Here is a 26049-nt window from a genome sequence, read left to right as displayed (position 1 = left end):
CATACCATAGTATGCTGAACTTGTTGCATACTTAAATGTGAGTCTGTGGCCATATATGAGAGAGAGAGAGAGAGAGAGAGAGAGAGAACTTCTGACCATGCTGTATATTTGTACCCTTGGTCATGCTGTAATGTGAGTCTGTAGCCACATGAGAGAGAGAGAGAGAGAGAGAATTTGTTGACTCACCTTCAAGGTCCACCCTTCATAGATATTAGTATCAATTTTGGAGTGGTGAGTCCTTGCACTTATAGTAGTGGTTGCATTTGGATTGAGTAAAATGATGTCTGCATCAGATCCAGGTATGATAGCTCCCTTCTGTGGATAGATATTGAAGATTTGGGCACTGGAAAACCAGATTTTACTCTCTTTAGTTCATATTCAGATAGATTATCATACAAAGACAGCTTTAATGGAGTGTTTGGATGTGTAACATGTGCATGTGACAGCGCGCACGCGCGTGCGCACACACACACACACACACAGAGCGCAAAAGGCCTGATGTAAATATATTCATTTAATTCAAGTTTCTTCATTGGGGGTACACACACACACACACACATCAGTTTCCTTGTCAATCATATAGTTCAATTGTGACTCTTGTAGCGTCAGTCATATAGTTCACTTGTATTTCGTGCTTCTAGTAATTAATGCAATTACCCTACAGAGGGGGAAAAAAAGGAAAAATATGTTAACATCCGCAAAGGGCTGAAGTGATTATGAGACCTGAGCATATAGTACAATTACATGTGACAAACTAGCCCTCAGAATCCCAGGTGGCAGGGGGGGACCCAGCACAACCCCGTCCAAGTCCCCCAGAGGGCTCTAGGCACACTGCAGTCCATGGCAACGTCACCTTCAAAAGGCAGCGGAGAGCTCACAAGAGATTGCTTAGAAGACATGGAAGACAAAGAAGGTAGAGAAGGCACAAGAGTTTGCAGAATGGCCCATCTTGGTGGCGATAGCTCATATTCATAGCAAGGGGACTTTTTACAAGATTATCCACAAGCAAAGAGAGGGACTATGCCATGGCTGAGGGTGGCGGTATCAACACGCGACGCACTCGACTCAACACCGTGGTATGAAGGAGAGAAGTTTTCCTCCCTCATACACACCTCCCCTTGAAAAACTAGATGTCCTCATCGAGTTGGGAAGCATACTCGCCGCCATGACAAAAGCGACATTGGACTCGGACTCATACTTGGGTTCGGGGGTCTTAGCACGCCGCACTATCAAGACGGCCAATGTCTACCCGCTAGGTGCCATGCCCACTAACTCTATACAACTGTGCAACAAGGACTTTTCATGACTACAATTAGGTTCCACCCATGGACTCGATATACAACTGTGGAGTTGACCATTACATGGTGAACTTGAAAGGAACATGACTTTATTGTGCACATCAACCGTCTACCTGCTGACCATATTTACAAGCGTAGAGTGGAGGGTAACCCCACCAAAACAAGTTGTACACCGTTGATCCAGCTTTGGGCCAGATAGCTTGAGTGCACAGAACTGTCCGTGGACTAGGACTTGACACCAAGCTATCACACACGAGCATGCCAAGCCCAGAAGGCAAGGGTCCAAGCAATGACACCTTTCAAAGAGAGGTCCACTTTGGCAATATCTGTCAATCTAGTTCCGATGAGGAAGAGAACATGCAGTCCCCACGGTGGAGAGACATACTCCTTGGTGCGAGAGGTGCATTTTTCCTTGGACGCCCCTTGAAAAGAGCAGGGCCTCGGTAGCCCGGATTTTCATTGCAGCACATCTAGCGGAAGTCTTCTTGAGTTTGACATGACATCTTCGTATGGACGCCATGTGTCATTTGGCACGGAAGGCGCGATCCCAAGTGGAGGCACCTTCAGACTTCTTTGTAGTACCCTTGGTGGCATGATTTTTCCTTAAGGTTCTATCTTCAGCTTTTCTGCATGTGTCTTGGGAGACACAGGCCTGAATGGAGGAGCTCTAAGGTTCCGACCATGAGACCTGCTAGGGTGCAACATGCTGCTTGGCCCTTCTGGCAAGGTCCATCTCCCTTGCGTCTTGAATCATCCCCCGCTTGGCAGCACTGAGTTTCGAAGAAGTGTGGGGGGAGGTCTTCAAGTGAACTGAGTTGCACAACGAGCACGTGGGGTAGGACCACGCAGCATACTCCAAAGTAGCATGTTGTTTGGCCCATCGTGTGAGATCCATGGCTCTCGTATCGAGTACTCTCACTTGTTTTGCACCCCATAAGTTTGAGGTGTGGGAAGAGCGCTGTTCCTTCTTGGATTGGATAGGTGGAGCACATGTCCAACGCGTGGTGACTTGATGGGTCGCATAGTGTCGTCATGCTTGGCAAGTGAGGATCATTTCCCTTGTGGCAATCACTTTCGGGACAGACCCGAATCCATAATTGATATGCTCATGAAGAGAAGGGGTCCTTCAAATCGATCCCTACACGCCATGCCCACTTGAAAGCGACATCCCACAGCTCTCAGCCACTTGGTTCCCATTCATGAATATCCATTCACCATGGTCAGAGCACCCCAGCACTCCCATTTGTGTCACCGTGTGAGGGTCCATCACCCTCGAAATAGGTCATTACTCCGCATGTATCCTCACTACATGAGGGACTTTCACCCTCAGAATCAACCATTGGAGCACAAGTGGTGAACTCCTCATCAAGCTCCTAGAAGTGGGTCATCACCTCCTCACAAAAGCTGACCCGTTTTCTCCTACTTGCTGACTCGGATCTCCGCGGCATTGGGATTCACTTGAGTGTCTCATCCTTTGGCCCGCTAGCATACACTTTCACTAGTTTCCAAGATTTCTTATTTTTCTTGCTTAGGGAACTTATGTTGCCTCCCGTCTTCGCACCTCTAACTTCCTCTCCAACACATGGGGCCGTTTCTTTAGAGACTCCCGACACAAGGAGTTCTTCTCTTCGATACTCTAAGGAGTTGGTCGTTCCTTTATACTTGCGGCTCAGCGAGTCCTGGGGGGGGGGGGGGGGGGGGGGGGGCACCTTTGGCCGAATCATCAAGGGGGGCACATTTGTTTATACTTGCGGCACTGCGAGACTCTTCTAGAGGCAAGGCCGTTCATTTATACTCTCGGCGCAAGGAGCCTTCCACATCCACTTCACCACTTAAGGCCATTTGTTTTGACTCCCAGCTCCAGGAGTTCTTCCATCATGCAAGCATTGGGCCGTTTCTTTAGTCTCCCGACTCAAGGAGATATCACGGAGGTTGTCTTCATCAGAAGCACATGGCCTAGCTTGTTTAGACTCGCCCCACATGCACGAGTTCTACAACATTGCATTCGAGGCTAGATTAATTTGGGCTTTGTATGCCCATCTCGTGTCGACATCTAAGTTTGAAAACTCCCATTCATAATCATAACTCAAGCCATCACTTAACTCGCTAGAGGACTCAGAACATGACTCCTCGTCCATCTTTTGCTTGGCTTTCATCACTTGGACCTCTACAAGAGCCCGCATTGTTTTTCTCATCATAGAATTGGCACTTAGCCCATCGTCATCATCACTACTGGAGTAGTCGCTTGACTCCTCGTCGGTGCTGTCATATGAATCAGAGCTCGAACTCGGGTCTCTCCTTGTTGGCATAGGCCATCATGACGGCTTTTTCTCTTTGGTAGACATGGGCCGCCTTGGCAGCACACTTGTTTGGCATGAAGCCACATTCTCCCCCGGCATGCCACCTACAGCAACAATGGGATCATAATCAAAAGAAATTTTTCGCTTCAACCACTTTCTATGTCAAGGGCATCCCACTCACCCTAGGTCATCATCTCCTTGACCCATTCTTCGATCTCCTTGTTCAAAATTTTCAGATTTGATTTCACCTCTTCTTGTCTCCCCTCAAGGAGTTTCATCTTCTTTTGGAGTTCAATTTTTTCCTTTGAAGGGACCTTGGCCTCGTTTCCACACATATAGTCTAGCTTGTTAGCCAACAAACCTCATCAGTCATACTCTTAAAGCATAGAAGTCTTCAAGGACACTTCTTTTGTTTTCATAGACATTCTTGATGCTTGCAAGTTCAATTTTGAGAGGGGTCTTCCTTGGCACTTTTCTATCGCGCCTCGGCCCAAGTTCCCCACTACGAGAGGATGCGCACTCCCCCCGTGAGGTTTTCTCTAATACCAAGTGTGATGAACTAGCCCTCGGAATTCCCAAGGGGAAACCCAACATGAACCCCCCCCCCCCCCCCCACGCCCCCAAGGGCTCTAGGTGCACCATGGTCCGTGGCGATGTCACCTGCAAAATGCAGCGGAGAGCTCACAAGAGAAGGCACAAGAGTTTGCAGAATGGCCCATCTTGGGGGCAATAGCTCATATTCATAGCAAGGGGACTTTTTACAAGATGCCACAGGCAAAGAGAGGGACTATGCCACGGGTGAGGGTGGCGGTATCAACACGTGATGCACTCGACTCAACACCGTGGTATGAGGGAGAGAAGGTTTCCTCCCTCATACTACAGTGATGTCTCGCCCAAAGAGTACAATGAAAGTACATCTAACAAGTGAATCAAAGAGAGAGAGAGAGAGAGAGAGAGAGAGAGAGAGAGAGAGAGAGATTTATGTCTCCAAAGAGCCTAGATGGCCTATGAGACAAAGAAGTGAGTACATCTAACCATGTCATCTTGACGCAAGAATAACAATGAAAATGAAATAGAAAACAATGAACTATTCTGATGTTCATATTTATAAGGATGCCAGTGTAAGCTACTATCATGTACCAAGAAAATGACTACTAGGTTGTTCTCTTTTATTATAGGTCTTTTAACAAAGACATGGGCTCCACATCGGGGACCCATACAACAAGGGTGAGATAATCAATGTATCAAACAACCATAATTTAGTCTCGGATTCCCAGAAATGAACATATGCACATTTTCCTTGGAGTACTCAAAGTGCTGCGTAACCTCTGTCCAGCCTTGCAGTAACAGCATCTTGCAACGAAAATGTAGGTCCTGTGGATGTGACCCCAAGATATACATAGGATCTAGCATACTTAAGCGTATGACCTCCAAGGGTAAACTAATGGCTCACTTGAGTCACCCAAGCTTGAGTGCTATTGCATACATAGTTGCCTTTGTATGACATACGGACAGGTTTGTACAGTAGGGTTCATATTGTATGTGCCTATAGAGTACCGTACAAATTCGTACATGAATTTGGGCCCATTTTTTCAACCCATCCTACGGACAAAAACTGGTTATGCAGCATGATTTCAACGCATTTTTGCAGGGGTCCGGCAGCAAAAAGGGACGGGTTGTGGACTTGGGCTCATTTGCACACACTCTCGCCCCTCTTGTCTTCAAGCATCATCTCCTCTTCCCCCCATCACCTCCCTCTTCATTGTTCTTCCAAGTTTCCCCCATCCCCTCCCTCTTGAAGCATCATCTCCCCACCCCATCCCTTTTGGGTCTTCAAGCCTCTAAAGCTCTCACTCTCTCCTCTTCCTGCCATCCCCTCCCTCTTTAAGCACCATCGTGATCGCCGATGGGAGTGACAAGTCTCGACTCTCTTCTCTCCATCGGGTCTCGCCTTGACGCCTTAGCATCATGACATGTGAAAAGCATGAGGGCCTCCAACTTGCATCCCATCCATGTGGAGAAGGACACAAAGAAGTCCAGCTCCCACCATTGGACATACAAGTATTGTAGGAAGCGCTACACAAGTGATGCAACCCGGCTTCTTCAACATCTTTCCAAGACGCGGGGGGGGGGGGGGGGGGGGGGGGGGGTGCAAGTTGCCACATGCAAGGCGATCCCTCAACACATTGTGGAGGAGATTCTCACCAAGGTGAGAGGGGGATCCACTAGAGGAGGAGGAAGTGGTGTATTGGCCACAATGCCCATACCTATGTCTACTCGTGAGGAAGCCTCAAATGTAGGCATATCTTTAACTGATGCGGGTGAAGCCTCCACCATTGGTGGTGCCAACTCCACATCCACTTCCGCCTCCGATATTGGCAAAAGGAAAAGATTTAACGCTCATGGGCCACTATAGAGGTAATCCTCTCTCTCTCAAGTTCTTGGTCATATGCTTGGATTAGTTGCCTTTCTGAGAAAAAGGCAACAACAAGCGGACATTGAGATTGCATGCACAGTGATCGAGTGCAATCTTGCATTCAATGTCCTAAAGTATGAGCAATGGAAAAAGATAGTGAAAACCATCATCAATGTGGGCCCATGTGAAGGATGGAGCGGTGTTGCATACAATGACATGAAGACGAAGAAGATTGATGAAGAGAAGGAGAGGATTGATAAAGCCCTTGATCCTATTCGGGCTACATGGAAAAAAATACGATTGCTCCATTCTCACCGACAGATGGAGAGACCGTAGGAAATGGGGCATCCTTAACATACTCCTTACGGGGCATCATTAACATGCTCGTTTAATGTCAACTCAGCACGTATTTTTTGCGAGCCGTACAGACCAACAAGAGGGGAAGCAAAACGACTGGCACATTCATCCACCGCCACATTCGGCAAGCTATCATTGAGGTATACACTGTCTTTTTAAATTTTAAAGTTGTTGGTTTCATTATTATAATCTTAAATTCATGTCCCCCCGAAGCTTTCTTTATAATAATTTTGAATTTGTGCCATGTATGATGTGGTGCAGGTGGGTCCGTCAAATGTGGTGCAAGTTGTTACCGACAATACATCCAATTGTCGACGCATGGGCTATTTGCTTGAGGCCGAGTTTCCTTTGATAGTGTGGACTCCATGTGCAAGTCATTGTTTGGACTTGCTCATGGAGGACATTGGGAAGCTCAAATGGGTGAAGAGGGTGGTGCATAAGGCTACATCAATTGCCACCTTCTTCACAATGAAGGTGAAGGTGCTTGTCATGTATCACGAGCATAGCATGCTCGAGTTGAAGAAGCCTTTTTCAACTCGCTTTGCTTATATCTGGTTGCTATTGGAGCACCTTTATGAGGTGCGGTCAAACGGTGGTATAAACTCTATGGAATGAGTTGTTTTCATTTTTATACAAGTTAACAATTTAGTATTTATAATCTTATGTCCAGTTATGTACATTATGTAGGTGAATGTTGATATATTCAAGTTGACGGGCGACACTCTTCTAAGTGTATACCAAGAGACTGACGCGGAGGAGCAGATCTTTGCGGAGCTCTATAGAGAGCTCATAGCAGCAGACACTCGTAGTCAACATGGTCGTGGGCAAGGAGTTCGAGTTCAAGCTGCAGCAATTGCTAGCAGGGGCATGGTCATTCGGCGCCCTCCAAGATCAACAAGGGGTGGTTTGAGCGGTTTGCAAACCAATGCGAGGCAGGGCTCTAGTAGCTCTCATCCCGTGCCTAATGATAACATTTCCCCCTTGCCTACAGTTACACAATCATTGCCTATGGAGCCATCATTTGATGATAATTGTAACCTCATCAATGAGGATGAGTATGAGAGTGTCTCATCATCTGATGGCAAGGGGTCATCTTCAAACTCTCTTAATGAGTGCTCTGATGATGATTGTGATGTATGATGTATCATTCATGATTGTATCCAGATTGGAAAATTCCACTCCTGACTCTTTAGTCCATCGTGACTCGTCTAACTCCTGACTCCTATGATAATTGTATGATGTATCATGTATGATCATTGATCTCATTTTGTAATGGCATTGCTGAAGCCTAGTTTCACTTCAAACATGTGTCTTATCATTTATAGTTTCTTTTTTAATTAAGTTAAATTTTTTTCATACTAATATCATACCATACCTTATAAATCATAAGGTATCATTTAGTATTGTATTTTATCATACCATACCGTATCGTACCTTTCGTACTTGACAACTATGATTGCATACCATCAGCTTTGTATTCCAAAGGTTCATTATCAATCCTCTATCCATGAAAAATGCCTACAACACATCCATGTGGCTCTACATGCTCTCAGCAGAGTTAGTAATCAGTATCACATCATCTGAATGCAAGATGGGTATCAATGTGCCAACCAAGCTCGCACCTAGTCCCCCTAATCTATCCACATAATCTCATGAGCTCTCGAACCAAAGAAAGTGACTCCCATGTATATATATTCTCTCACATGCTTCACTACATCTCCCCTAAATGTGAATTAATACATAGATCGGGTTACCATGCTACCGAAGTGTTGAATACCATGGCATTTCCAAGATTCATAGCGATCTCTATCTCTGCAAAAGGTATACAATGTATCCATGTGATGTTAAGCCCTTTGGTGAGCCTCAAATAAGTACAATATCATCATTATATAATGGTATTGATATTAATACTCTCTGCCTCTCCTATCAATGTAATCGAACGTCTCCTCTATGTATAGTCCAAACACTGTGGGTAAAAGTGGACATCCATGTTTTACTCCTATGGCAATGTTGATCCTCTCAAACATCCCCCTAGGTGTGACCGCATATGGCCTGTCACTCTCATACAATGCACGAATACCGCACCACATGCCCTTCATCACTCCAATCCCTACATGAAATGTGCTCGAGGTACTATGTTCGATGCCTCACAGAAATCCGAAGTAGCAATAAATCCTCCTGTCTCACGCTCATCTCTCCTTAATGATAGCCCCGAGTGTGAGGATATGATTCAATGCGATCTATCCACAATTAAAACTATCTTGCCCCTCTACTCTCTTTCCCTACATCATCTCAACCTATACACTGAGCTCATGCTCCAATATCGATTCGTATATCTGAGCCAATGTGTGGCCCATCATGATGGTCCTATAGTTAATGGGGGACTAGAGGGTCACTACTCTTAAAGAGTGGAAGTATAGTATGGTTTGACCATATTTTAGGAAAACCCTCACATACTGCTTTGTTGAACATACATGCCAATATGGGTGCCAATGTATCACATGCATGTGAGATGTGCTCTACCACTAGACTATCCTCATCATGTGCCCTTCCAATCTATCGCCTCTCATCTTACTGGTGAAGAAGGACCACTGTGTTGGCCTATGGGCTTGTGGAGACTACATGGGTGTTTGTCCCAATACATCATATAACTGTGTTGGCCTGTGTGCTTGTGGAGACTACATGGATGTCTATCCCAATACATCATATAACTGTCTCCCATAATGGAACCAAGCATCAGATGATGTAATCTGTATAGGGGCCTCTCTCTCGTGAAACATTCTCCATGCTCTTTTGCTCTTCCATCCCAAAAATATATGGTATATCTATGTCTCAATTTTTGTGTAGTCACGCTTTTTCTTCCACACTAGGTGTCTAAAAAGCATCCTTACTTGGCTATGTATATGAAAGCCTAAAGCAATCTCTCTCTATAGGCATGTGTGAGTATCCATGCACTCATCATCATACCAACTACTTTGCATGGGGGTAAGGTATATGGGAATGCATACATAGTTGAAGTATACAAGGCCTCTGCCAAATTTCTCATGCATTCTTCTAGTGATATGCTCAAATCTAGCATCTGTAGCCTATCATGCATAGAGCCACTATATATATGTGAAGTCTCCTCTGGAAAGTGATGTCTAGGATGTTTGAGAAGATCTGGCATTGTATCTCTCATGTGTCTACAAGAGTCTATTATAAAGGTCAAGATGGCATGATCCACTACTATCCCAATTGGTCTCCTCCAAATCTGAAAGTTCCAGATGTCTAGTATTAATGATGGTGATCCTATATAGCGATGGGATGGTGGGTAGAATGTGCTACGAACTATGGTTGCTCGGTCTGTTGTGATCCCTCTAACTCGTGGATAGTGTGCTAGAGCTGATGTATGCGATTCTAGTAGTTAATATAAGTATCATTTATGCAAAAGAGAGAGAGAGAGAGAGAGAGAGAGAGAGAAAGAAAGAAAGAAAGAAAGATATATTAACGTCTACATAAGGCCAATGTGGCCTATGAGACAAAATCTAGAGTACATCCATGTCTAATGTCATCTCATTAGTAAGGTAAAGATAACATTACAAATATGTGGGTGGCCTATGAAACAATACTGAAAATAACTATACGATGGGACTATACTAGGGTTGAACCATGTGTAGTGTTGTTCCATCGATAGAAAAGAAAAAGGAAAGGAAAAGAGAACCAGATCTGATAGAACCATGTACAAAAGTGTGGTGGAGACTATGGGCTGTAGCTGATCTCAAGATCTGCACATGATCTCACCTATGATGCAGTCCCTAGCTGCTTCACTGATATGCCTGGTGGTGAGTCTTCGGTGTCTCGTGATAATGGCTCTAATCCGACTATGGTGTGGCCTCCTCGAACATGGTCCTGGTAGATGGGGTCGTTGTGCTCGATGAAGGGAAATGGCTCTATCCAATGTGACTCCACGGTGTGGCCTGTAAGGTGTCTGGTGGGGTGGCTCTATCTCTGCTAGGTTGGTAGTGTCAATAGGGTTGGCTCTGTAGAAGAAGTCTTTCACTGCTCTTTGTGTGTGTCCCTCTGGGTGAGTTGGCCTCCTATCTTGCAGTAGTGCAGTTTGGTGCCTCTCGAGCTCCACAGAGAGAGAGAGAGAGGAGCATCTGGCTTCAAGGGTTGATCCTGCAGCAACTATCTTCTTTTGGGCCAGCTAGGCAAGAAAAGGTGGTCTCTGCACTCATTGATCTAAATAACTAAGGTAGCATAGTAGCCTCATTCTGATGTTATCCACCATTCTTCACATGGTTTTTCCATGGGCTTTTTGCACTAGGCTAAAGGCCTCATGTGAGCTTGTTTCTTTTCAATATGAACTTTTCTTCTTTCCTCTTCTTCTTCTTCTTTTTTTTGCCGGCCGGGGGGGGGGGGAGATGAAATCTGCTCTCAATCGAACCTTAAACTGGTAATCATATTCTTTATCTCCTTGCTGGTCATTAGCATCCTATGGCTTAGAGGGATCTACTTCTTGCTCAATTCCCACATTTTCAGCTTGCTGCCCAAGTTTGTGCCTTGTCCAAGATCTAGAATTGCATTTTTGTAGGCCGCCTCATGGGCTATGCGTTGATGCGAGTTGATCCATGATCCTAGCTCCCTAATGAAATGATATATTAACATCTGCAAGACGCCAAAATGACCTATGAGACCATGAGTTACAATCATTTATATGATGGAAAAAACTATCTAAAAAGAATAGTAAATGGAAGTGTAAAACAGCAGTAGAAGAAAGTTAAAAGCTATAAGTAAAAAAAGAGACTCTAGTTGATAAGCTTTATGTGATGCAATCTCATGTGCATATAAAGGGAATAGTTCTAGCCCAAACCTTACTCCCCTATTTCTGCCTATGGAGGTACTGCCAATGTCTACGTCGGGGTCTAGGACATCTGGATCAATCAATCAATATCCCTTGTGTATGTGTAGACTGTGGTGGTGTCAAAGTGCCCTTCATGGCCCTTCTCTATATGGACTAGAATTGTAACTACAATGAAGCCACCTGAATCTACCTCATCGAAGAAATTTGTAAGCTACCTCTGGATGGGGTCTCAATGTCCTAGAGCTACTGCACTCTTGATGAGCCTGTCATCATGAAGCCATCATATCTCAAGGAGGAAGAGGCCAAGGCATCACTAATCAATATCATCCATTACTCTAAATAGTGGTCCAAACCCATCTCTAAAGAGACAATGGAAACAACCTCGAATCTCATAGTCTGTTGGGTAACAACAAATGTAGTGGTCCTCTGTCTCCAGCTCTAACCGGCATATCTCACATATGCACTCCTTTGGTGGTATGGATTTACATCTTCCTGTCTCAATTTCTCACTGATATAAAGTGGTGTGTAACTGGCCAATAGCACATCTCATCCCATGTGAAAGGTGGGTGTCCATGTATCTTCGAAGGGCAATAAACCCATCATCTATACTATGGAGAAGATGTTCTTTGTAGAAAGCCGTCTTTGTCCAACAGCTCGTGCATTGGTGCATGTCTTTTTTAGCCGGAGGCTTGATGTGAATACTTCAATACATTAAGTCAAACTTCTTCATATATATATATATATATATATATATATATATATAGAGAGAGAGAGAGAGAGAGAAGGAAAGAAAGAAAGAGCATATTAACTTCGTGAGGAAAATTCGCTGCAAGGAGAAATATTGGCTTCCTCAAGGTTGTTGGATTGGCCACAAAAAGATTTGTAGCCAGAGAAGTTTAAACGAATGGCTAGATTAGGGTTGAAGACAATCCGTGATGGTGCTATTCCTGGGCAGCCCCGCCTTTATTCTTTTAGGTGTATTCGTTAGTACTTTAAGGTGCCTTGTGGATATAGGGACATTTGGTCGTCCATACAGGACAGTCTTCCGAGGTTCTCTCCTTTGCCTACGTTACAGCCATTGGATCCATGGCATGACTGGATGTTTGTGCTTCCTGATGACTTTGAGAAAATGTCAGCTAATCAAATATATCATCAGATGGTGGAAGCTAAGAGATCGGTCACAGGGAAGGTTAGTAAGTTCTAGCATCTCAAGGATAGCAAAAAGAAGTGGCGTGAAAGATTTATCCATCTTTGGAAGTCTAAGGTTCCATATCAAGGCAAAGTGTTCATGTGGAGGCTGCTCATTAGGGGTCTTCCAATGGGATAAGTGCTCCATGCCCAAAAGATCTCTGCAAGTCGTTGTGTTTTCTTTACTACATGTGATGAGACGTTGCTTCACCTCTTTGTCTCTTGCCCTGTTGCACGACAAATCTGGAATTTCATTTCCCGTGTGTGGTTCTCGGTGACTTAGCACCGCATACCAGTTCGTTCGTGGATTACGGGAAATATGTTCTCTATGCCCTCTTTGCCTTCAGATTGTTCCTACCTATTCCATTTCCTTAGATGGGCAGCCCTGTGTTATATATGGCGTTCTTGCAATGCCTTTATTTTTGATTTAGCATCGGGCATCCACGGGCATGTGGCCCGTGTGCGTGGATTGGCGTTATGGCAAATCTCTTCTATGATGTCAGCAGACCAAGTTCTTCCGAATATTGCTACTCCCTGGCTGGCGACTGTTCGCTCTACTCCAACTGTTTCTTTTGCGCGATTTATTAGAATTGATCATGTAATAGGCTGTTTTGGTTGTTCTGAGAGCTTGCAGGCCTCATGTAAGTATTCTACAGAGAGAGTGTGAGAGAGACAGAATATGCTGACCTGATGGTCTGATGTAATAGAATGTAAGAGATACAGAGAGAATGTTGACCTCATGGTCTGATGGAAATATTTACTACTTAATTCAATTATCTTCACGAAAAAAAAGAGAGCATACTAACGTCTTTGAAAGGCCAATAAGGCCTATGAGACCAACACAATACATATGATGATGGTGTGTTTCTCATCTAGAATTAGAAAAGATGAAAAACATTCCTATAAGACTGAAAAGTGAAATAGTGTCCTATAAGAAGAAGACCTGTTGATAATCTAAAAGTAAAAGTAGAAAAAGGAAACTCTCCATCAATGAGATGTTTGTCCTCTAAGGAGATGTATCTCTGCATGGCTAAGACGTCTCAACATCTGTCTCCTATGGCGTTCAATGATGGCTCTAATTTGTCTATGGTGTGGATGTCTAGGTTTCATCCGAGAGAACATGGGCATCTAGACTGGTTGAGTGCTACTGCTCTATCCAAAGGGACACCTATAGAAGATGAGGTCCAATAATTATGCACTCTTGTAGGTTGTGTGGTATTAGTAGTGGTATGTGCAGCAGTGAAAAAGTTAGTGATCGTTCTCTGTCTATGTGAGCCAACAAGCTATGGGGGCCTCCTACTCCGTAGAATAGCTGCTCTAAACCTCTGGAGCTCCAAGAAGAAAATACCAAGCATCTCTAATCCTCAAATTGCATGATTTGTCTCAAGGGTCCAAAACCCTCTCCAAACAAACAGTGGTATCTACCCCGTATATCATAATATACCATGCATTGACAGATATAGTGTTCCTCTATCTTTGGCTCTCTGACGCATAGTGGGCATATGTGTTTCTCTATCTATATGCCTTCCCATCTCCCTATCTCATTCCTCAAGTGGTGGAACGAGGTGCAGATCTAGCCAATAATTGTGTGCAATCCATGAGGCAGCTGTGTATCCATGTAAACCAGTTAGGTGATGAAACCATCCTCAAATACCTGAAGAAAGTAGATCCGGTAGTGTGTCATCCTCATGCCATGGGAAAAGGGGGCTTGGTTGGATCCAAGTCTTCTCTATATCTAACCTCAGTATGTCTACTCTAATCACATGGTTCAGCTCTAATCGCCTTAGGTCAAGTGTAGGGCAATCTAGGCTATAGTCAACGGGGGGTAGTCTGTCAATCTATAGCCCATGTAAAGTCATCCATATACTCATCTAAGCATACCAACAATATCTATCACCATCTCTTGCTAGCTGTCTAGAAGAGGCCACGGCTAGCCATGGGTATCTACCTTGGGGAAGCTCCCATAGTCTATGTATGAAAGTCACTACCTAGACCAAGGCCTCAACCCCCATGGGTGAAGCTCCAAACTCAGCTCTAATAATCTCATGTGGGGCCTAGATCTTTGTTCCTATCATCATAGAAACAGGAAACGGCCGGCGGACCAGCCTCCTAGCATGCCGAATCACCGTCCCCGGCACGAAGCCGTTATGGCATGCATTCCAAAACTATGGAATGTTCCCTGTCCGAAACAAGACAGGGAATGCCATGTGGCATCCCACTTACCTCTGGCTGCTTCGGCCCATCATTTCGTGCTGCCTATTGCTCGCACCTGCTCGTCGATCCTGTGCACTCCTGCCTGCCTATTGACTGCACGCTTCCGTCCACCTCCTATCTGCTACACCTCCCACCTACCTCCTGTCTACTGCAGCCTACCCTGGAGCAGCCTGCCCTGGGCCCCTGTTGCTCTAGTGGCCAACCCCCATCTGCTCCAGCTTCTCCCTTCTCTTCCTTCTCCCTTCTCTTCTTCCATCTCCCTTCTCTTCTTTTTTCTCCAAGTTCCAAGTTCTCCATTCTTCTCCTCTTCTCTTCTTCCTTCTCCCTTCTCTCTTGTAAGTGCCAAGTTCTCAACTTCTCCTTGGGGCTTGGACCCTCACTCTTGACTCTTGAGCCTTCTCCCTTCTCTCGAGACTCGAGTTCTCGCTTCTCTCAAGCCATTTTTATTTCAATTTTCAGTCTGAAATGGCTTCATATTCTTGCCTCGCCCGTGGCCAGTGGTCGAGAAAGAAGGTCCGAACATTGGTCATGGTGGGAAGAAGTAAATGCTGGCCGCCCATTGAGTGGCGGAGGATCTTGACCATGGGCTTGCAAGCTTTGCCCATACAAGTAAGCTAGTGGAGCAAACAAGGTAATCCATTGAACCGAGCATTTCTATTTTGAATTTTTATTGATTTTAATTTTTCAAAGTTACTTAAATATTAGAATATGGAATACCAATTGCCACTAGTTCCGTTTTATGCATAATCAGGTCCGAGCTCATCTCCTACATGAGCCAAATTCAAAGGTACAGTTTTATCCTAATGTGACCTTGGAGAAGCAAAGGGAGCTTCGTGACCATGTAGCAGGTCAACAAGCTTATCTTGCATCTAGACCACCACGTGTTGCAATTAACCCTGCAACTTTTGGGACACCATCCCCATCAAATGTGTCCAGAGTAAGGTCAGTATCAGGAAGTGCTAGCTCCACACCTACTACAGGCATTGCATCGGCCATGGCATCAACAACACCACATGTTGCACGTAGACAGAGCACACTTGATGCTAGTTGGGATCCCAAGAAGAGGAAAGAGGTGGATACATCAGTGGCACGTTTTTTTATCATGACCACATTCAATTTCGTGCAGCCAGGTCAGAGTATTTTAAATTGATGTGCAAGAAGATTGGTGAGTATGACCCTTCGTATGTACCTCCATCATCAAAAACCTTACATACCACTTTGCTCAACAAGGAAAAGCGCCTTGTTAAGCAAGCAGCAGTGACTAGAAAGAACCTATGGGCTGAAACTGGAGTTTTCTTGATTGCTGATGGTTGGAATGATACACGCAAGCGATCCATTCATGGTATGGTTGCTTATTCTCATGGGGAAATGTATTTCATATCTTCACATGATGCATCAGGGACAGGAAAGTCAACAGATGTACTTGCAGCAGAGTAGATTACAGGTATTGAGCTTATTATTGGCCCAAAGCATGTTGTGGGATTTGTTGCAGATAGAGGGCTCGTAAATAGGGTAGCAGGTGCTATTATCCAGGATATTATCTGCATATCACAGTTTCATATTGTATGGCTCATTGCTTGAATAACCTACTAAAGGATATTGATAACTTGTCATGGATTGCACCTGTCATAGAGCAAGGAGCTCCATGGTTAACTTTGTTTTGAATCACCAATTTCTTCGCCATCAATTCTCTTTGTGGTCGAAGAAGACACTTTTAAAATACTTTGATACCACATTTGCCTTTAACTTCTTGATCCTAGGCAGATTAAGAGAATGCACAGGCGCCTTGAGGCAGTTATTTCTTAGTGATGAGTTCACCTCATCAACATTGACAGATACTCCTACAGGTATCTTATGCTTGGAGAAAGCAAATAACTCCACTTTTTGGGATGATGTAAAGCAGATAGATGCTATGGCATCACCTATTGTGTATTTATTGAGGGTTATGGATGCTATACAACCTTCCATTGGCAAGGTATATGAGGCTATGGATAGGCTGAATAAAAAGCTGCAGGAGTTGGTATCAAATGATGAGGCATATGAGGAGATATGCCATTTAGTTGTGACGAGGTGGAACTCCTATAGCTCACCCATGCATGTAGTTGAATTTGTTGTGGATCCTAAGTTCTAGGGCAAGGGTCAAGAGAATGACACTGAGGTTATGGATACATGGAGACTTATATTGTCTCGTCTAGTGCCTGATCATGGCACTAGACAAAAGATCAAAGACCAACTTTTATGTTATAGGACCTTTCGGGGTTCTTTTGGTTGTGGGGATGCATAGGAGGATCGTTGTAAGATTGGGGCAGTTTTGTGGTGGGAGGACTAGGGTTCAGATGATCCTGAGTTGCAGCAACTAGCCACCCGTATTTTGAGACAGTATTTAAGCTCCTCTTGTTTGGAGCAATTGTGGAGTACATACGCTCACATTGCTTCAAAGAGGAGAAACTGTCTTGGTGTGGGTAAACGATCTACTATTCGTAAGTGCTAATTTGAGGATGTTATGTAACAATATGACAACAAAGCCTGATCCATTCACAGAGTGGAAGATGCAGCAAGAAGAGGAGACACATGCTGATGTTGAGGGAGATGCAGCAATTCATGGTACACATGATGATGAGACTAGCACTTCAAGAGTAGCAAGAGCAGCCTCAGATCATGATGATGATCTTTGATTTAGTTTACTTATCATGAGTCTCATGATATATGACACATGTACATTGTATATGATATTATGATCCTTGATGACAGTGTGACACTTGGGCTGTTGTGTCATACTGACATTATATTTGTACTTATAGTCTTGCAGTTGTCCTTTGGGCTATTTTGGCATGCCGCATTTTGCTTCAGTCTAGAAATTAGACTTTATATTTGTAGTATTTTTTGGGACAATGAGCATGTTCTTTCAAAGATTAGACTTCATATTTGTAATCTTTTAAGTTTTTTGGCAATGGGACCATGGGCATGTTCTTTCAGCTTAGACTTTAAAGCTTAGTTCATTGTTCATTGTTTTATCATTTATGGCATATGTATTATGCATTTTATAATTGAATAGCTTACCTCTTGAGCCTTGTAAGTTGTAATTCAGTTTCTAATGAGCAGTTGCATGATATCTTTAAAGTTCAAACTTAAAATGATTTGTCCTTGTGGATTATATACCTTGATTTTAACACTACAAAGTCCACATGGATTATGAGTGAAATATTAATTTTTTTTCATGAATTTTAATTTTTTTAATGTCGTTCCCGTTCTCACGTCCCCATTCCCTAGGTTTGGTGTCCCTGTCACCGTCCCCGTCCCCATCCCCGTTCCCATTCCCCATTTCATGTTTCTATGCCTATCATACGTGAGATCATCATGGCAAGTGGTCTTTCCATATGCTCCCACCCGTCACGCTATTCCTTCTCTGGTCCATCCTGGTCTCCCAAAGGCTGTCTCCTCATGTGGAAGAGACTCGGACCCCAAATAGCTGCCTCCTATAGGAGTGTGGGTGTAACCAGGATGTCAAAAAGCCACAGCTTGGTATGCTGTTCATGAAACTGCATGTAAGCATATTGCCTCTCCAATGCACCTAAGGCTACATATGCTTTTGCCAAATGAGCTTCTGATGTCTCTGTCCAAGAGAACTGTAAGCCCTTCAACGTGACCCCCAAATAAACATACTGTCTCACCATCTCCACTAGCTTTCATCAAAAGTAAACTGGTGTTCAACTCTCGTCACCCAAGCAGGTGAGGTGTTAAATACCATCACTTTAGTTTTCCCAAGGTTCACCTTAAGGTCTCTATCTCAAAAGCAACAATGGTATCAGCACTCCAGCAAAGCTGGTTCCAGCCCACCAGTTCTATCCACATATTCTGAAATTTCATCTATGTACAACCCAAATAGTGATAGTTCATGTTGGTATATCATGGATATCTTGGAATCATGTCTGTGCACCAAGATCCATGGGCGGCACGGCTGTTTTGGATGTGCATACCCATACGACAGCCCTTCGCTGGTCGCTTTTGCAGTCGATATGTGCCAATCAACAACCTTGGACAGTTATTGCCAATAATTTTCTTAAAGATCATGGCCTTTGGCAGGGTAATACGAAGATTCAGGGTTCTTGGTGGCATGTCCTTAGTGCTAGCATTCAGTTTTCTACATCTGCTTCAGACTTCTCACTCACTTGTTATGTTCTTGAAAAATGTTGCTTTACAAGGTACAATGGCACCCAGTTGAGGATAGATTGGCTGCCAATTCTTTCCAAATGGAAATTTTGGTGGTATCTCGTCTGCTCTCATGGGAGGACAAATTAGAGAAATCGCATGGCTCCCCTTAGATTGGTCTTGATGGCTAATACCATTCTCTTGCCTCAATGCACACTCCTGTCTTTTCGCACGGCTAGGCAGGTTTTCCAGGTCCCTCATGGCTACCTAACCTTTTGGGCAAGGTCTCCAGACTTTTACGAGACCGCCAACCTTTTCCTACCCTAGATTCTACCTATCCCTTGTAGGATTGCAACCTTGCAGGCCACTTGAGTCTCCAATCTTCTTCAATTAATCAGATTTACCACCTCATGATCAAAGATCATTCATGGTTGACCATTAAAGCTGATGCACTTTAGGGACCACACAAATCTAAAGCCTAGTGAAAGTTGACAATGATGAAAGGATGGCATAATAAGATGTCCTTCAAATGCAAGGTATTCATTTGGCACACATGTTGGTGGGTGGTCTTCTCCTTGCTTCAGCTCTTCACTGCCAAGGTATTTCCAATGGGAACTATTTGTTCTGTACTATAGCAATGGCAATGGAGTTTTCCCATCACCAATTTATCTCTTGTCCTTTTGCCCGGAAAATTTGGCTGCTTCTTTCTGATGTTTGGCATGCATTGGTGGGCACCAAGATGCGTCCTTTTGATTGGGTTTTTGGTAAGCCTAAGCATCAAGGTCCACTACAACCTCACATGAAGATTCTATTTCACTTTCTCAAATTCTGGGGCTGCTGACATTTTTGCATCATGTGCACGGTGCAATGCATTCCTTTTTTATGCTATCTCGGGCATCCAAAATTATGTGGCCAAGCTTAAAGGACTTCTTCAGTGGCACCTTGATCTTATTCAACAAAGGATTCAGTACCTTGGCATCAGGCGGTCTCTTCAGTGAACTTGCCCTGATTTTTGTGCTGCTTGGTGTTCCTTTCTCATGTTGCTTGTAAGAGAGAGTTGCATTTATGCACGATGGCCTAGAGTCATCCTGCATCTTTCAATTGTGTAACCTTGTATCTTTCGTAATTAATACAACTACCTATTATGGTGGCGACCGGCCGGGGCGCGGGGGGGGGGGGGAGAGAGAGAGAGAGAGAGAGAGAGAGAGAGAGAGAGAGAGAGAGCATACCATGCGGTGCTTGTTATTCTCACGTAATCCATAGGTGTGATCTTTCCAGAATTCTAAAGCCAATGAACATCTTGTGAGTAAAGCATCTAGAAGTGTTACTTGCCTTTATTCTAATGTTAACAATTCTCTCTAAAACATCACATCGTAAAGAAAGTTTGAAACAATCCTTACACCAAGCACAAGTTAAAAGACATTCAATTTCAATAACAATGAACTTGTGCTTGAATAGAGCAGGTTCAAGCAGGTGTTTGTTGTTGTGCTTACCACCATGATATCCCACAATACATGCATACGTTCTTCTATACCTGCACAACATAAAATCTACCAGATTTAATGCTAGATCTAAAATATGAGATCATTTCACATTCTGGTTAAGTGAACAGAGCTGTTTGAGAGACCACAGAACTACATCTTATAATATGAAAAAATCACAAAGGTTAAACACATAAGATAAGATTACGATAAGCACTCAAAACAATAGAAAAATGTTGCAAATGCCTACGCTACTGTTAGGTGCATCCTTTCACCCACAAAGGATGTCTAAGACCTGTAACAGCAGGGTTGCTATTACATATATCAACTAGAGCCATCGTGTTTCTTTCCAGGATGTCTTCAATAAATTATGTTTGAAGCACAGTGATAATGTACTCTTTATGGTGTGTTAGAAAGCACATGACTGTTATGCACCAGATTGGAACTTGCTCTGGTAGAAAACTGATATTCCAAGGAAACCTTTATCCATATTAACACATGCGTTGCTCAAAATGAAATGCAAAGTTAATCAGAACAAAATTTCGTCCTTGCGGTATTCACAATTCAATTTCTGAGTGTGCTGTTATAGAAATTACAATTGGGAATGCATGCATCATGATACAAGGGTACATAATGAAAGAATAGAAGTGCATCAACTGGAAATGAAAATGCACTTTGCAATTCAATGTAGCACAATGATAATAAGTGGAGCTATGAAGAATGACTAGAAGTTGGATATCATCATTGCATTGCTTATCTAACATTAATTTGGAATCTTGGTAATATTACAAGCTTACCAGTCATCACAGAACAATATCTCTTGGAGACCAACCTGGCTCACCTATTCAAGGGTGCCCTATCTAGACACAAGCTTCACAAAAGGTCTTCCTGGCATAGATAGAAGAGCCATCAGGTGCCACTATGACATCTCTTGTATGTATCCTATTCTAGATCTAGACAAATTAGACCAGATGATATCCTGGGAGGCACATGGCATACTGTAAACATGTGCTACAATGCTCTGTGGTTGTGTATAGATGGCCGTACAAATAGATTGTTAGTTAGGAAGACCAAGATCCTGTATCAAGGTGAGGTATTTGTCTGGAGAGTTCTTAATCAAGGCCTCCCTACTGGCAACATGGTACAGCAGCACAAGACCGCTGGTGGAGATTATGTATTTTGTACTAGATGGTGGAGATTGCATCTCATCTTTTTGTCTCCTGCCTGGTTGCTAGACAGACGTGATTTCATTTTCATAAATTCATGGTCTGGACTTCAGTGGCATTGCAAAGAATGACCAATTGAGCATGGGTCGTGGGAAAAATCACCTCAAACTAAGAAATTGTAGCCACATTCTCATCTGTTTCATATATTGCTCCTGGCTCAGCTTTGGCACATCCAGTATACTAGAAATTAGAATGCTTTTAGCTTTCAACTTGACTTCTGAAATTCACATTATTGGCTGCATTAAAGGCCTATTAAATCAATGATGTTGTTATCTGTGATATAGGTAGCCATCCACAATGACATGCTCAAATGTTGCCAAGCTGCAGACTTTCCCAGATAGTCAATAAAGTCCAAAAGCAAATCCAAAAGAAAAAGGTAGCATAGGCACCAAATAGGCAGAAAAGCTTGCTGAATCTGAAATGCAGGAAACAAAGCCTGAGAAAATCAGAGTCTCCAGATAAGGTCTCTGGAGCAAGGACGGGACCAAAAGCTGTGCAAAGAGGACTCACAAGAAGCTGCACATCAATGACAGATGGCCAGAGCAATCATACAAAACACAAGCAATGAGCCCAAAAAAATAACTCCAAGCATACATCTCCAAAGAAAAAGGTGATCACCCTTTAAGAGGCAATTTGTTGTCCATATTGTTGACAGGCAAAGCACCATTGCACCAAAGAATTGGTATGATTCCAATGTGCATTTATCAGGAGGCAACAAAAGGATTGCAAACTTTACTGCAGTGCAAGCTCTCCTAAGAAAGAAATTTGTCTGTTGCATTAGATCTTTCAAGTCCATTGAAAGTGAGAGAGAATTTATTCTAGGATACAATCAACACATTTGCAAATGGAGATGCACATGCAGCCTTGAAAATATCCTCAATCCAATACTTTCACAAAATTATCCGATTTCCAACTTTTGTACAAGGAGTGGCACTCACACACAAAAACCTGTTAGGAGGTATGGCTCATTGTATATCGGATGATTGGAAAACCTGAAGCATTTACCTTTTGGCTAAGGTCCCATTCCTCATCGATTTACTGAGTGGTATCCTATTAATGGGGGCTTTGTATAAAACATTCACCAACATTTTAGTGGATATTTTGCATGAGGACATCAAGTGGAATCTCTAGTAAGCATGGATCAACATGCTGCAGTGAATATGTACCCAAGCCCAGTATACACCACTTTTACGAAATCACATTTTTTGGATAGCTCTCTTGAGGTTCCTCCGTCGCGCTGCTGCTGCTGCCATCGCGCCCCCGCGCTGCCCCCGGCTCTCTCGCCCTCCCCCCCCCCCCCCTCTCGCCAGGCAATCCGCAAGTCCGCCCCCTCCTCGCCACCGCTCCCCTATCACTCGACCTCTCCTCGTCTCCAAGCTGCCCCCTCGACCTCCCTCTAACTGACTGTCGCCAACATCTAGTGAGCGGCCGCCACCTGTGACAGACATCCCCTCCTCTCTCCCATTTCGACACCTGCTACCTCCCCTGCTCCGCCACCAGCACCTGTAAACAGCGCCAGCCCAAAGCAATCGATCCCCCCCTCCCCTGTTGCTCCCTCTGTCTGCAGTAACATTCCCCCCCGGTAGCACAGCAACTCGCTCAGTAGGTCCTGCCCCCCAGTCAAACACCTTGCGGATCATCCTTTCTAAGGAACACATCTTAGCCGTCCATGCCACAAAGCAGGAACTGAAAGAAACAGCAATCTTTGGTCAGGTCGTAGGACACTCTCTATCCAGGGCCCAGCTTTGGGATTAGCTTCACTCCACGCTACGCATCGGCACAACGCAAATCGTAGAGGCAGTCCTCATGGGTCAAGGGATCTTCATGGTTCGACTCACCTCCGCGGATGCAGCCTGCGAGCTAGTGGATAGCTCACCTTATGCCTCCACGAAGGGGTCATCTATATGGTTCCCTGGTATAGTGGCTTCACAGTGGAGGAATTCGTGCTCCACACCAGGTTTCTTAGACACCTTATCACCCTCCTATTCCCCAAACTGGCAATAGAGTATCGTCAGTTAGTGGAGGACTTTGAACAGCTCTTCGATACAATTCTTCCTGCCTCCTTCGCGGATGCAATGACAGCTACATGAGTCCCGAAGGTACGGGTGGCTCTGAAAGATACAAAGAACATACCTAAGTTTCTGGAGATTGAGGCAAGCAGATACTTTTTCAGGCAACAGGTTATTGTGACAGGGTAGTCTCGTCGATGCCTACGATGCCATGAATTTGGGCATCAAGCAACAGATTGCATGCGTTTCGGAGCCGAAGCGGCTCACCAACAGACCTGCAGGTGGATGCTAACGGTTTTATACGGGTCCAGCAACGACAGAGAGGGAGACGGCAGGGGGGGCCTCAGTGAGCCCCTCAAACACAACCATGGCAACAGAGAGCAGGAGGGTGGGCGATGGACCCACCACAGAGCACCGCACACCACCCCCCAACTCGTCCCACCCAGCAAGATCACAGGCCTCCACCCCCACCACCCACTGAGGTGTCACAGGCTACCCCACCCGAGATCCCACAGGCCACGTACCCACCCCCTCCTCATGGATCATTCCCCCCCCCCCTTCCAGGGCCACTCACCCCCCCCCCCCTCACACTTCCAATCACCCCACCATCCCTCACTCTTCTTCTTCCCCACCATCCCCCCCGCCAATCAGCCCCCTTGATCCTCACCCAGTACAAGTCACCCCCCCCCCTTCCCACAGGGGGTGACAAGCCTCACACGCCCATATCTTCTCCTCACCAACAGCCTACCCCCCCCCTCCTTCCCCACACAGCCACTAGCTCATCTGGCCCAACCATCCGTCACACTTTTCCTCAACAGGCGCAATCGCTCCCACAGGAGTTTTTCTGCAGTGGTCCGTGGTCCTACTTGGGAGTTGCGGAGCATGGACTGTTTCCACTACCTATGGAGGTGGGTATCTTCATAGTCCCCAAGTCAAGAAGCGGCAATGTCCATTTACTAGCACCATCGGATGGACCAAATTATGTTTTCTTCTTTCAAACCTCTCATTCAGGAGACTGGACGATGACACAGATAGAGGAGGAAGTGAGTAGCCAAGTTCCAGACCGCATCTCCCAGTGGATGGGGGAAGGAGGGCAAGCACTATTCTCCCAGCAGTGGCCACGATGTATGATGGACATTAACTGGTGGGTTGGAGCCAAGGTCCCACATCTGAGCATCATTTTTCGAACCCCTACCCAGTGGAGCTCACCGATGGATGTGATCGAGTGGCCCCTCGCACAAGCTGCTCGCTTCTACCAGTGCACAAAGTCACGCCTCTCAACTTGGCTGATAGATGCCCTACTGGTACCGCCTAGAGCATCTATTACCCCCATGGTCCCCTGCCCGAGAGCCACCATGGGGAAATGGAGTTCACCCTCCAAGCCTGCGGCAAAGCGCATTCGCATGCCCCATAGCTCTTCTTCTTCATCAGCAACGTCCACACAACAGATGCCTGTTCGGTCAGTCATAGGCTTCCCCATGAGTTGACACCTAGCATCCTGAAATGTAAACAACCTCCACTACAGTGAGGCACGTGGCTCCAAGAAATTGATTGTTCGGTAGGAGCTGCAACCTGCCCTTGCCGAATGGATCGACATCTTACTTCTTCAAGAGCACAAGCTCACCCCCGCCTAGGCCCATCGGGTAGGAAAGGTACTTCCACGCAGCTCACACACCTACTGGGAGTACTCATCGATGCCCACGGCAAGAGTGGAGATGTACGCACCTCTATTGGCCCGAGCCTTACCGCCTGTGTGTGAGACCACGGGACGATTGTGGCAAGGAGGGTCCTATGGATCAGACTGGACTTAGGGGACTCATGCCTTGAGTCCTCAATGTCTATGCTCCTACAGAGGTTAGGGCACGCAGCAGATTCTAGATGGAGATTGCAGCAGGACTTCCAGAGGTGGACTCTTGGATTGTTGGAGGAGACTTTAACAACCTGGAAGCCTTAGAGGACCAGCAAGGTAGAGGCAGAGACTACCAGGGTATGGCAGGGGAGGAGCAAGAGGCATGGGAAGTCTTCCTCCTCACGATAGGAGCACGTGATGCTTGGCAGGACCCAGCTTTTCACAGGAGAGAGAGGTTGCTGGACTTCTCTTAGGGATACAAGCGGTTGGGCGGAGCTCTCTTGGAACGGCTAGACTGGTTTTATGTGGGAGAGTGGGGGTACTCTCCAGGAGGCCAGGTAGGGCGGTTGGTTAGCACCACCTTGTGTGATCACTACCCGGTTCTCCTCACACTTGATGCTCCCGCTTCAGCCCTTGGCATGCGATCCTGTCAGATCCCTAACTCGATCTACTGGAGGGAGGAGGTGAGGAGGCAGATTGAGCAGCTCTGGACTAGGGAGTGGGATAGGAGGGACCGGATCGCAAAGGAGGTTGCAAAGGTCTCAGCCGAGTCGAGCAGGATCTGCCAGGAGGTAGCCCTACAGGCCAGGCAGTAGAGCTGGAAGAGGAGAGAGTACTTCGGCGAGACCTAGCACTCAAAGACTACTCCAGGAGGCACCAGGGGATCCAACTCTCCACACGCAGGAGGTGCGCACATGGGCAGCCCTCGCCAGTCTTGA

The 26049-nt window shown here is 45.2% G+C and overlaps 1 protein-coding gene across 1 annotated transcript in view; it reads right to left on the bottom strand.

The window, feature by feature from the left end:
• The window catches only part of PYD2 (pyrimidine 2), a 116520-nt gene that overhangs the window by 697 nt on the left and 89774 nt on the right, over positions 1–26049 (bottom strand). Inside the window, exons 10-12 of the mRNA XM_087691402.1 lie at positions 20259–20299; positions 19995–20047; positions 187–343 (exon numbers count right to left, since the gene is read on the bottom strand). Of these exons, the coding sequence (XP_087547528.1) occupies positions 187–343; positions 19995–20047; positions 20259–20299 (251 nt within the window). The remainder of the gene's footprint in view (positions 1–186; positions 344–19994; positions 20048–20258; positions 20300–26049) is intronic.

This window comes from Lygodium microphyllum, chromosome 13, assembly GCF_053477565.2.
Source record: "Lygodium microphyllum isolate KBCC chromosome 13, Lygodium_microphyllum_v1.1.10, whole genome shotgun sequence".
Classification (NCBI taxonomy): Eukaryota; Viridiplantae; Streptophyta; class Polypodiopsida; order Schizaeales; family Lygodiaceae; genus Lygodium; species Lygodium microphyllum.
This window is presented reverse-complemented; position numbering and strand designations above follow the sequence as displayed.